The sequence below is a fragment of the Typopeltis vanoorti genome, chromosome 24 (genome assembly GCF_054136105.1).
Source record: "Typopeltis vanoorti isolate ZY-2024b chromosome 24, IOZ_Tvanoo_1.0, whole genome shotgun sequence".
Lineage (NCBI taxonomy): Eukaryota > Metazoa > Arthropoda > Arachnida > Uropygi > Thelyphonidae > Typopeltis > Typopeltis vanoorti.
The window spans coordinates 23,159,993-23,173,252 of NC_143572.1; the positions used below are offsets into that span (position 1 = coordinate 23,159,993).

The window sequence follows — 13,260 nt, forward strand, 5'->3', positions numbered from 1 at the left end:
CGTTACTTCCTGCGTATTACTGCGATAGAAATTTATGTGTCTTTTTTCCAATTTTAAACTAGTAGAGAAAGGCAAATTAACATGAGATTGGCGTCAGTTTCTGAAATTTCGTAGAGATTGCAACATTTATTTTGAAATACACATATTAGAAGAGCAAAATTTGTCTTGCGAAGATAGGTGAAGTTGGAGATACTGGGCTTGTTAGAGAAGCAGCAATATGATTATTTAAATCTACTCTATACTACTTATATGCATTTTCAATGTAGAAAATTATTTAAATTATGATAATTTTTGACTTTTATCCTTTCTAACGTAATATTTCAGCTGATGGCATCTTTGTGCTTGGTCAGGAGCAGGATACGAAAGGAGCAGGTTTTAGCACCCCGGAATCTTTTCTTGGAACTCTAGCATTAGTAAACTTGTGGGACTACATCCTTACACCAGAAGATATTACTCTCTTTTCTACACGATGCGATAAATATCATGGAAATATCTGGTCATGGCCAGATTTTCTGGTGGGAATAAAAGGACGTGTAGAGAAACGCGATTCTCATTTCTGTACTGGTAAGAAGGTTTAATAACATTGATTTATAGTTATTATTTTAATGTATTTATATATTCATTACTAGATATCCTCACTTATTTTGTTAAAATGTTGAAAAGATGTCCTCACTTATTTTGGAAACGCGGTACGGCTAACGTATTAAAACCAATGAGGAATAGCATGAGTTGTTCTCATGGTCTTCAAAGCAAGTAAATAGCAAAGCATTGACAAATAAGTGAAAGTTATACTCAAGTTCTGAGTTAATTAGGAAATTAGGTAATACAGCACGCGACATTTTCTTCGGATTCACACATTTTCAATGAAAATTTTATTGCAGAACTGTACGTGAGTAGTCTTAGTGTACGACTTGTAAAACCCCAAATCGAGCAAGTTTAGTTTGTTTCAGTTCTCACCGCATCGTACATTTAATGCTTCTTAAGAAGAGGAAAATATAATTGAAAAAAAAAAAAAAAAGAGGAAAAGTCCATACATTGATTATACTCAATGTATGGACTTTTCCTCTTTTTTTTTCGTTCTTTGTCCGCTATGACGCATATAGTATTCATTTGTTTGTCATCGCCTACTTTTCATCACCTAAATGTATTAGGTCGGTTATCGGCCTCTCTCGCATTCAAAGCGCCAGTACGTACCGTTGCAGGTTCTTACGCATTTATTCGTTTACTAACAAGCGAGAGCGGTGAGCGCTCTGATTCTGATCTGCGCACCGCTTTGAATAATAGGCTATATCTTCGGGAATTTTTCGAATTTCTTGATAAAAAGTTAGGAACAGATTTTTAAAAGTACATACTTTCAGAAAATAATATTAAAAAGTCGATTTTTTTGATCCTCTAAATAGTACTGCCTCCTTAAAACTATCAAAAACTTACAAATTAGCAAAAAGAAAATGCCATAGAGGAAAAAACTGACGTGATTGAGAAAAATGGGTTTGATATTTGAAATCAGCTCACCCAAATTAGTAAAAAACAAGTGTCAGATCATAATCAGCAGAATTTTTTTTTTGTTGGCCAGTGTTATCTAACAAAAAAAAAAAAAAAAAAAAAAATCTCTTGCTTTTCATTTATTTATTTTTTTAAAAGCTGTGCTTCTTATTATAATACAATTTACGACCAAATAAATAGAAAAGCCCTCTCTCTCTCTCTCTCTCTCTCTCTCTCTCTCTCTCTCTCTCTCCCTCTCTCTCTCTCTCTCTAAGAAATGTGAATTATTAGATAAAAATTACTTTATTAAAATATCTTCAACTTAACTAATCTTTCAGGTTGCCAGCCTCCCATGAACTTAGAAAATGGAGATTTTGAGGTAAATGGAGTAAAGACCAGAGCAGTCGCTTCTTATATGTGCCATTCCGGTTACGAAATTGATGGTCCAGAGTCACGCCGGTGTCTAGTCTACGGAAACTGGTCGGGACCAAATCCGAAGTGCAAACGTAAGTTGATTTGTAATATATATATATAGGTGTAAATAAAGATATTCTTCATGCCAAAAAATAGTTTTTTCACTAAAATATCATAATAATGTTGGAAAGAAAGAACATAAAAGTTCATCTTCCCTCTAACGTTCTGTTCGAAGCAACCTGAAGAAGCCGTTTTTTTGACTTGACTTCGTGTTATCTCTAATAGAAAGGTAGACCTGAACAGCAAGTTCAAAAGTTGTGTAATGAACTAATCATGTTTATGCCTTTGCTCAGTCCATCTCTCCTCCTCTTTCTTCTTCTTCTTCTTATTATTATTATGTTACTTTAAAATTTACGATTTCTTTTTTTATCTATAGAATTTAATTACTCTTCTTTCTTAAATCAGTCTTCAAAATCTTATATCAATATCTTAATCGAAGAAGAAATTCCATATTATCTCTCATTCTGCTTTCTTTTGATAGGTGTCAGTTGTGGCTTTCCAGGATACATAGCGAATGGTTACATTAGTGGTCGCCAGTATTTATACCAGGATGCTGTTCAGTACACTTGCAACCCGGGCTACCGAATAATCGGAGAGGGAACTCGCAAATGCCAATCGGATGGAAGATGGAGTGGAAACAATCCCCACTGCGAAGGTAAGGGAAATTTTCAACTTACGTAGAAGTATTTTTGAAGAGTCAAAATGCCGTTGGATCAACTGCTACAATAATTAATGGTGACATAATATGAGAATGCTATTGCAAACTGTACCTTTTTATCAGTTTCATTTCCATGCTTTTTTTTTTAATATCTGAGGTGTAAAGATGTTTTGCTGTGCCTCTGCATATAAATAATTGGTATCATCATATTTTATATTGAAACTGATAATCATTTCCTGGACATAATACTATAAATGAATGCCTAATAGCATTCATATCTGCAGCTTGCACAGCATAAATATTATTATTTTTTTTTTTTCCAGAGGTTCTTTGTGAAGTTCCTCAATCTGTTGAGAACGGTCAAATTGTAAGTTCTCTTCCAAAATATCGGCCTGGACACCGCACCCAGTTTGTCTGTGATGATGGATATCGACTGGACAGTTCACCGGTCATGGTATGTGGAAGCGACGGACAGTGGAATCAGTCTCAACCCGTTTGTCAGCCGCGTTCTTGCGAATCTCCTCCTCGTGTGCCTCATGGAACCGTCATTGCTCAACCACAAGTATTTGACGTTGGAATCTCTGTCAACTATCGCTGCGATGAAGGTTTTGAAATGCATGGATCAGGTGAGATGTTATGTGCATTGAAAAATCGATGGCAAGGCGAATTACCACGGTGTGAACGCATTTCTTGTGGACAACCACCCCAAGTTCCTCAAGCCACCGTGGAAGGTCGTGAACTTCGGTATGGAGCAGTTGTCACTTATCGATGTGAACGTGGGTATGAGCTAGAAGGGGATAGTCAGCTGGCTTGTCATTCTAATGGATCATGGGTTGGTACCATTCCCGAGTGTGTTCCTATAAGTTGCGGACCCTTAGAACGCCCGGAGCATGGAGATGTGGAATATCCCAATACTATCTTTGACACAGTGGCCAAATATTTCTGTCATATGGGTTACGAGCTGCAGGTATGTAAATCTCTTTTGGTATATTCTTAGATGTAGCAAATAAACTTAGCGTACATCTTTGTTCAAAGCAGGCATCGGAATAATCACACGTCGTAACTATATACAGTTTTTAATTAATTTTAATGTAAATAATAGTTTTCATTTTTACTGGAAAAATACTTTTTTTAGATGTGGATGCATTTTGTTTCTAACTATGCGTTTAATATGTCAAACTAAATTATACCAGTTATTATCTTTCGTACCAATGATCATCATCATCATCATCATCATACCAATGATGGATAATAACATGTGTCGAAAGGACACGTGATATGCTTTGCAGTGGTAAAATACTCGGCGCGTATCTTACTTGGTAATGTTCCTCGTTTTCGAGGCTAATTAAAAATAAATAAATAAATAAAAAACACACGAAATATTAGTGCACTCTCCAAAAGGCTAATAGATAATAAACTAAAGAAGTATTGCAATGTTAAAACAACAAATTATTTTCGTTTATTTTTCTAGAACATTTTGGTTTATAGAAAATTGTGGTTTCTCTCTCTCTCTCTCTCTCTCTCTCTCTCTCTCTCTCACACACACACACACACACACAGCGCTGACATTGTATATAAAAATAACTCCATAAAATTTGGGATTTAGAATGAAACCAGTAAGGTGCCCATGTGAATCGAAATGATATTAATAGTTTCGCCCTAAACACATTTTAATAGTATGTCGTATTTAGCATTTCCATTCAGTTTAGTCGAATCGTTTCAATTTTAGTTTCGATGGTTCCATTTGTAGTTGCAAAATTAGGCATAAGAAAATTATATATGTAATTAAAATACATAAGCCCGCAAAACTATTCTTAATAGGTGTTTACAAAAGAGACTTAAATATGGGTTACATATGGGTCAATTTGAAATCACCGAATGATTTCAAACTGTACTGTATGTAAATTATTGTAAGACGCTGCTAAGCCTAAGGTCTACTTGATTATTTCCGTACGCTTCACTCTAGCAATTTTCGCTGTTAAACTAATCCTAGGTCGAAGACTGCTTGATTAAAGATAATCTTCTTCCCCGTTTTAATTGAAAATGGAATATCAAATGGTTTTTTTTCTATCACTGAACATTTTCATTCGCAAAATTATTTGAAATTATAATAATAATTCCTTCCTGACTTGATCAAATTAAGTATTTAGGATAACTATTAAAATTTGCATTAATTTCTGCAATACATAATGCCAAAGATGATTTCGGGTTCAATTTGTGATAATGCATGATGTGGATATACAAGAATGCTATGATGAAAAGCACGATTTTTTGATTATCTACAATTATTCCTTACTTTATAACTTATTCGTATTTGGAGAAAAGCCTCTCTCTCTCTCTCTAAAACGATATATTGTGGTTTCATTTTGCCTTGTTTGAATTTCTTTTTTTTTTGAGGAATGATATATGAATTTAAGCTGACTCTATAAATAGATTCGTCAACTACGAGGATGGTCTGAAACGTTCTCGGCCTAACAATGAAAAAACGAATTTATAATATCAAAATTATTTTTATTTTTTAACATAATCTCCGTTTAAGACAAATACATTTATTCCAGCGGCGATGCCCCAGTGCCTTTATTCCGTCCCTGTAGTGGTTCTCAGCAAGATCTGCAAAATTCCCCTCTACAGCTGCAATCACCTTTTGATTCGAAGAAAAACGCTGACCAACGAGGGACAGTTTTATGAAGAGATAAAAGTCAGGGGGAGCCAAATCTGAGGAATAGGGTGGATGTTCCAACAATTCATAGTACAGATCCCTTAATTTTCCTATTGCCAAAACACCTTTGTAGGCAGGTGCATTGTCATGATGAAAGATGATTTTTTTCTTCTGCAAACCGGGTCTTTTCTCATGAATTTTTTCGTCTAGTCTGGTTAAAAGATCGGAATAATATTCACCGGTTATTGTTTTACCCTTTTCAAGATAATTAATAAATAAAATGTCTTTAACATCCCAAAACACCGTTGCCATGACCTTTCCTGCTGATGGAACTGACTTTTTCTTCTTTGGAGCTGAACAACCGGCTTCTGTCCATTGTTTTGACTGCTGTTTGGATTCTGGTGTGTAATGGTAAATCCAAGTCTCATTTATTGTAATAAATCGACGCACAAAATCAGTTTTATTCTTATTAAAACGCTCCAAGCACTGTTCACCATTTACACGAATGTAAGTTCTACTATTTAAGAAGAGAAGAGAGCATATGTTGACAATGTAAGTCATTAGTAGGTTTAAAAAAAAAATAAACTCTTAGTGAAATTTAATAAGTTAAGTCACTTCATTAAAGAAAGGGGTTTAAAAGGGTTAAACTTGGCTTCAACTTCATTAAAATCCGAAGATAAAAAATATTTTGATTTTTGTTGTTCATTTTAATAAGATTTAATGTTAGGTTGATGTCGTTTAGACTTTATTCTAAGCATTATTTACATAAGTTCACTTATGAAACATACACAACTTTTCCAACATGAGCTACTGCTGTATTAAATTAATGATTAGTTCATTCAAGAAATGATAAATTATGAAATTCAGTTTATCATTTATTAAAAGTAAAGCGAATAAACTGGTCCTGAGCAGAGTTGATGACTTTGGTTGATGAAGTGGTGAAATACCAAGCAATAACTACCAGTCGTTTGCATTTTTGTAAGTTCTTCATCATTTTAGGAGATTTTAAAGTTTCAAAGGCAAACGTTTGTTTGCCTTCTTAGATGTAAAATAATAATAAATAGTGTCATCCCCGTTTGTAATAATTAAGCCATTTTGTGAATAACAGGTCGACCTGGGTTAGCCGAACGTATCCACTCTCCGCAGGAAGTCTGCGAGTTCGAACCCGCTTTGAGCATGGATGCTGGTGATGCCCTAAGATGAACTGAGTTACCATGGGAAAAGTAGAACTCTTTTCCCCTGATTCGGGGGGGGGGTTCCTCGGTAATGAGCGAAATCATAGGCAATTCATGCGAATAACAGGTGGTTGAAGATTATTATTGTATGATCTACCTTTACATGATTAATAAATAACAGTGGTCGTTGTTCACTCTGTGATGCGTTTTTATTGCTGTCATTTACTGTCCCACCACAGATCCGAGACCCTAGTCTGGTAACTTGCAAAGAAGAGTCAATTCATGTTGAAGGGAAAAAAGAAATAAAGGATGTACAAATTGGTCATCAACACGCAAAATCGCGTGCTTTATACGTAAAATTTTCCAACTGTTATTCAAGCAAAATAGTTACTAGTTTAAAAACTAGAATGTTCATAAAAGAAAAGCTAATTTTCCGATGCGTAATAATAAACAACTCATCCCACAAGACGGATTGATTACCCTATTATAGGAATGGATTCTCCTTCTTCTGACATGCACAGAAGTGCCGAAGGGTCTCGTATCTGTCGGCGTACAGTATCCGTTGTTTCTCCAACAGCTACATTCCAAGTATGAATATGGAGCTAAATTACCTCCATATTCACTGGCATTTTCTGATAACTGTCCGACTACTCTTTCGTTGATCTGATAAATGATGATATTTAAATTTAAAAAAAAATATATTTATAGCCTTATATCTATAAATATATTCTTGTATTAAGAAATATAGGGCGGGATGAAAACCTCAGTTTCTGAGAGGAAAGGAATTTCCACCTCTTCGTGTTCTACACGGGATTTGAACCCAGATCTCTACAACCGAAGGATATTTTCGATACCGACTGCAGAGGCTATACTTCCCTTATTATTGATATGATATGAATATTAAACCCTTACTTTATCAATTTAAGAGCTAATATTGTTGCTTTAAACAGCAATTCCATCAAATACTAAATATTTCAATCTCCTTCGAAGGGTATCCGGTCTCGCAAGTGCCGACCTTCAGGAGAATGGAGTGGAGAAAGTCCTATTTGTGTCCCAGTAAGCTGCAGCCAGCCAGAATCTATTTCCAATGGAAGGTAAGACTTACTATCGGAATTATTTTATTTTTTATTATTTGCGTGTGTTTGTCATGAAAATCTTTGAAGTTTTTCAGACTTCTCACTCATTGCGCAACCATTTTTCTTTGTTGTAGATATATAGGAAGCGACTGGACAGTGGGCAACACTGTCACTTACTCCTGTAATCCTGGCTATATCCTTGTAGGTGAGGCAGACAGAATTTGTCTAGAAAGTGGACATTGGCTTCATGAGATCCCGGGGTGTGAACCCATTGAGTGTTCTCCTCCTGAGTCTGTCAATAATGCTGTCATTCAAGGTAAAGATTTTCGCTTTGGTCAACGAGTGACCGTTCGCTGTAATACGGGATATAAACTTGTTGGACCTCCTGTGCGAGTATGTATGGAAGATCAAAGATGGAGTCCTGAATCCCCTATATGTAAGCCAGTTCTCTGTGGTCCGCCTCCACAGGTAAATCTAATATAACTAACGATGTAACATGATTTATTTCGTAAAATTAAAATTATGGTCTTCGTAAAATCACATTCTAATTTTACGAAAGTGCGGGGGGGGAACATAATAACAATAACAAAGTTATTTGTGTCCCAGTTGTTTTATCATTTTATTTTAATTATTAAGTCATTTTAATACATTCAATTTAAAAATCATCAGCTTGTCTGCTTTTAAATTAATTTTAGTAATAGATAACTTGAAATAAAAATTCAGTTCCAATTATTTGTCTTTGGTTTATGGAATTACTGAGTGATCACTTTACGATGATTTATATCCAAGTAAAGATATTGCAATGATAGATGTGACAGGCACTAATGTGAGAAATGGGATAGATGAAGTGGGGGGTGTTCAGGATATTACAAAATCTAAATGCGAATGCTGATTCGGGATTAAAGGGGGGAATATTGACTCTTCTGTTAGAAAAGGTGCAAGAGAATTGGTATTGCTTTTGAACAGGCTGTTGAATTTTAGGTCTCTGCCTCGGCAGGGCCTCAAGGGAGTGGAAAGAAAGAGAGAGAGAGAGAGAGAGAAATAGTTTCGCTACATTAAAGCATTTATAAGACAGAGAAAATTATAGATCGATTAGTACTTCAAGAGTGGTGTGAAGTACTGTAAAAGTGTTAAGGAAAGAATTCAGGAATAGATAGATAGAAATATGATACTCTTAGTAGAGATGGCGTTGCAAAGGAACCAGTTATAGGTTATAGTTGCCAACTATACGGACTTTTTTTTTTTTGGTACTTTATCCATGGTCCCCCAATTAGTCCATCTTTCGCACAAGCAAGCAGGGTTCCCCTACTTGCTTGTGCGAAATTGTGATATTAAATTTAAACGAAAGAATAAATAATAACACGATAACTACATGCTTGTGCTTGCTTGAGTTCAGTCACTAAAATGTAGGTTACTGCATTCAGTTCATCCACAAAAGGGACGAATTTGTATAATGAATTGTAAAAAAAAAGATTTAAAAGTACAGTGCTTTCTCTTTGTGTGTGTGTGTGTGCGCGCTCGCTCGCGCGCACTCTTTATATTTACTACTTATTTTCTTTTAGATAGAAAATGGCCATGTATCATCAACGAATCATACCTTCACCGGAGTCGCAACTTATTCATGTACGGAGGGATTTCTTCTAGAAGGAAATATAGCAAGAACGTGCCTCCACGATGGTACGTGGAGTGGACAAGAACCACGCTGCGAAATCATTCGCTGTCCTGATCCTCTTGATGTTCAGCATGCTTATCGCATATACTCCGATACCAGGTAGCAATAAAATTTTCTTTGCTTTTTTTTTTTTTTGTAAAAATGAAGTTAGTGTTTCGTTACACAGGCTGTACATGTCTTCATTAACCCAATTCTCACAACTTCTGTGACCTGGAAACTGAAAGAATGTACGTAAAAATTTCCCCGCATTTACGTAGTTTCCGTGGCAATGTATGGCACAATATATTTCTCCTTACATACCTCCTTACATACCTCATGATTATTTTTTTTATTCCCGAAATGTATAGCTTGTAATCAAGGAGTAAGCTTTGCGGTCATCTCGTTTGATTGAACGGTCCATGTGTGTTATGCGTCACACATTGTATAACAAGAGACTTGGGTTTGTCCAAAAAATATCCTGTTTTGCTTAACTAAAATGCATATAAAAAACCTGTTACAATATGTGAATAGCTATCTATGGATGCCATCACTAGACCTTGATAATACTCCTGAAGATGACTAGGTGTTAGAAAGGAAGAAGAATCTAGCTTTTCTCCATAGTTCTTTGTACTCTTCAAGGAGTGGGAAACTTTCCGAACGATGTTGATCAACTCTTTGAAGGATCGAGTCTTATCCTTCATGGCAATGGCTTTTTTAGTCACCCTTTAGGTTGTGATCTTGTTAGTCGTAGGATACGGTATCTGTTACACTTCATTAGCATAGGCAAAGTAGATCACAACCTCAAGGATGACTAAGGAAGACACTGCCATCTTTTTGCTTTCTAGTTATTTTTTTATTTTTTATTTTTAAAGAAATTTGTCCATCCAAACGCATATAATAACTCTTGTTTTCCATATTTTAAAATGCTTGGGAATAGGTGACACAATAAGGCAGAATATACAAGCAATACGGATCAATTGGTATGACAATGATTCCTATAGCATCATTATATGATATATAACAATGCTATTGAGAAATGCATTTATGAAAAATAAAACAAATTGTTTTATTTATAAATAAAGCTTAAACCAAGAGGTTTAAAGAAATGTGGAAATATTTTTCATTGAATTTCTCATTTTAAATATAAGGCCGCATGGTAGTGATTTTCATTTGTCTATTTGCAGGTACGGATCGGTAGTAGAATACTATTGCGATGAAGGATATCGTCTACACGGACCTGTGCAACGGTTATGTCAAGGAAGCGGTAAATGGGCAGGAGAAGAACCTAGCTGTCATAGAGTTAAATGTCCAATGCTTGTCCCACCAGAATACGGCGATGTAGCCATTAAAGACATCGTCTACGGGAGTATAGCTATGTATGCATGCCACAGAAGATACGAACTTCGTGGACCAGCAAACCGAACTTGTCAGCAAGATGAGACATGGAGCGATTCAGAACCACGTTGCCTTCCTATTCGCTGTTCGATGAGCGGTCTAGATGTGGCTAATGGACATTTCATCGGAGAAAGTGACCTGATGGATACTGTAATCGAGTACGAGTGTGATACAGGTTATAAACTAGTAGGTTCGAAATCAAGGACCTGCCGTGAAAATAAACAATGGGATGGGACGATCACCCGTTGCGAAAAAGTTCAATGTCCGACTCCCATTTCCCCTGCCCATGGTGAGGTGGTATGGAAAGGTCACAGGTAAGATTCTATTATTATTATTATTATTATTATTATTATTATTATTATTATTATTATTATTATTATTATATAGGACGTTTGTTTTTTTTTAAAAAAAGTACCCCAAATGATTCGAATGTTCCAAGAATAAGAGATTTATTGTTCGTCCTTGAACCTTTTCCAAAGATTTTGCCTTTCCCCTTCTGCACTTTCAACAAGCAATTTGTCCTTTGTTTTTGCGCTATCAGAAATATTTTTCAGTTTTCCGGATGCATGCCAATTAGTTTTCGACATGTTACTCTACTTAAGTTGTTTGATTTATTTATTTATTTTAATCAAAAATGCTGGATGCTGCACGAACTTCGCATGGATGAACTTTATGTTCACATATTTTGTTAAAATTATCTCAAGAATTTATACAGTAGAAATTCCAGTTTCCCTGGTAGTGGCGTAATTGTAAGTTGCAACACCCAGAGAGAGAGAGAGAGAGAGAGAGAGAGAGAGAGAGAGAGAGAGAGAGAGAGAGAGAGAGAGAGATCCAATGACAGAATTCAGGGAATCCTAAGAAAATTAGAATGGCTTAATGAAGCTCTCTAGAAGAACACTTAAGGCTTGATGCAACAGAGGAGAAAAGCGTAGTTACAGTACTACCCATCTGCATTCTAGTCTACAGTTGACTTGTCCATCATCTGAAACTAAATTCCAAACGTTTCCACTATTTTGTCCTTTTACTATCTCCAGAGTGGATCACCTTCGACTGAAATTCTTCCTTCTTTAAAAAGTGCAAAAGTCTTTCAATAGCTCTAAATGGACAGAGCTATTGAAAGACTTTTGCAGTATTTACATAGACTCTGTGCTGTTTTGAGTAAATCTTGTTTCACCAGTTATTTTTGACAATTTTAAAACACCATTTTAATACAAACTTTACCTTCATTGACTCACACTACCTATCTTTTCTTGTTGTTATTTGTTATTACGGCATACGACAGAAACAACTAATGTTACAAATCCAGTGTAAGTGTGTCAATTAATTGCATGTGTTCTTCTGTTTTGTTTGGAAATTAAAAAAAAAAAAAAACAAATGCCGAGATTCCTGAGGGGGAAAAAAAACTATTCATGTCAAACCAGCAAACTGACTGCAACCCAGCAGCCAGTGGTTTTTTAAACCTGCTGTTTTAAATATGTAGCACACACTTGAAATACGCATCGGTTACTTTTTTAATGAATATACTCCGTACTTAACACTGTCGTGTGTGCGAAGCCAGTCGAACACATTGTATTACCAATACACGAAATCCTCGAAATCATTTTTGTAATTATTTAATTCTGAAACTACCAGCTATTTATTATAATATTTACATATATATTTTTATAATTATTACAAAATTATAGACTTTGTATTCATTCAAAATAGAATGTCTAACCTTCTTTTACTGTGATCTGTTAAAAGCTACTTAATTACGTAGCAAAAAAAAAAAGAAAAAATCATATGACTCGAACAGCTATAAATGGTTATTCATTACAGCCTTTCCATTTTATTATTTAATATACGGAAAAATATGTGATGTGGAAATTTGAAAGGGAAAAAGTCCGATCGTTTATACCTTGTACGTTTACTGTAAGATGCCACCTGTTGAGTGGATCAACCTTTAACTTTTTTTTTTTTTGCTTCATCTACCATGGTAATTTATTCAGAAAGCCAGATATCTTTTGCAGTTTAATGAAACAAAATTAGCAATGTATCTTTCGCTGAGAGTTTCAAAAAAAAAACTGCATCTTCCTGGCCATCGATAAGGAAGCATAGAACAATTTTTGTGAATGTAACTTATTTTAACATACCCCAAAATAGCTTATATTCTAAAATATCAAGCGTGTACGGAAATTGTTTATCTCCTGCTCATAAAAATCAACAGTGCGTACGAATAGAAAGTTGCTGATGTCACAGTCGACTGTTTGGCAAATCCTAAGAAGCCACCATATGAATCCATGTGAATGTAAACTGCTGGCTGTTTGTAAGAGGTTTTCCTGAAGACTGATTATATATAAAATCAGCTAACGCCTTTTTATTCCCATATAGGGGATAAGCGAGGCAGTTTTAGCCCAATCTAACGTTTGGAAACTGAGTGGGCAGTTCAATTTCCACTGGTAGCCAATCAGAGATAGCTGTCCAAAGGCTATCACTAATTAAGCGGCACGCAGTGAAGAGACGGCCAATAAGTGCCGCCATCTCGTGGTACCTAACCCTAACACAATATTTTTAATGTCTGAAAATAGTGTAGGTTCTACGGCCGATTTTCTTGAGTTTATGGGACGAAAAACCCAAGTTTCAGAGAGAGAAAAAACCGCTTGCAAGTGCCAGAAACCGACTAACTCGGGAACTAGTCGAAAAAAGGCTTA

General features: G+C 35.5%; 1 protein-coding gene across 1 annotated transcript in view; it reads left to right on the forward strand.

Moving 5' to 3' along the window:
- Positions 1-13,260, forward strand: part of LOC150093017 (sushi, von Willebrand factor type A, EGF and pentraxin domain-containing protein 1-like) — a 154,957-nt gene that overhangs the window by 89,669 nt on the left and 52,028 nt on the right. The window contains exons 24-31 of the mRNA XM_090414101.1: positions 325-564; positions 1,821-1,988; positions 2,438-2,611; positions 2,938-3,581; positions 7,439-7,542; positions 7,659-7,992; positions 9,087-9,295; positions 10,360-10,884. Of these exons, the coding sequence (XP_090270227.1) occupies positions 325-564; positions 1,821-1,988; positions 2,438-2,611; positions 2,938-3,581; positions 7,439-7,542; positions 7,659-7,992; positions 9,087-9,295; positions 10,360-10,884 (2,398 nt within the window). The remainder of the gene's footprint in view (positions 1-324; positions 565-1,820; positions 1,989-2,437; positions 2,612-2,937; positions 3,582-7,438; positions 7,543-7,658; positions 7,993-9,086; positions 9,296-10,359; positions 10,885-13,260) is intronic.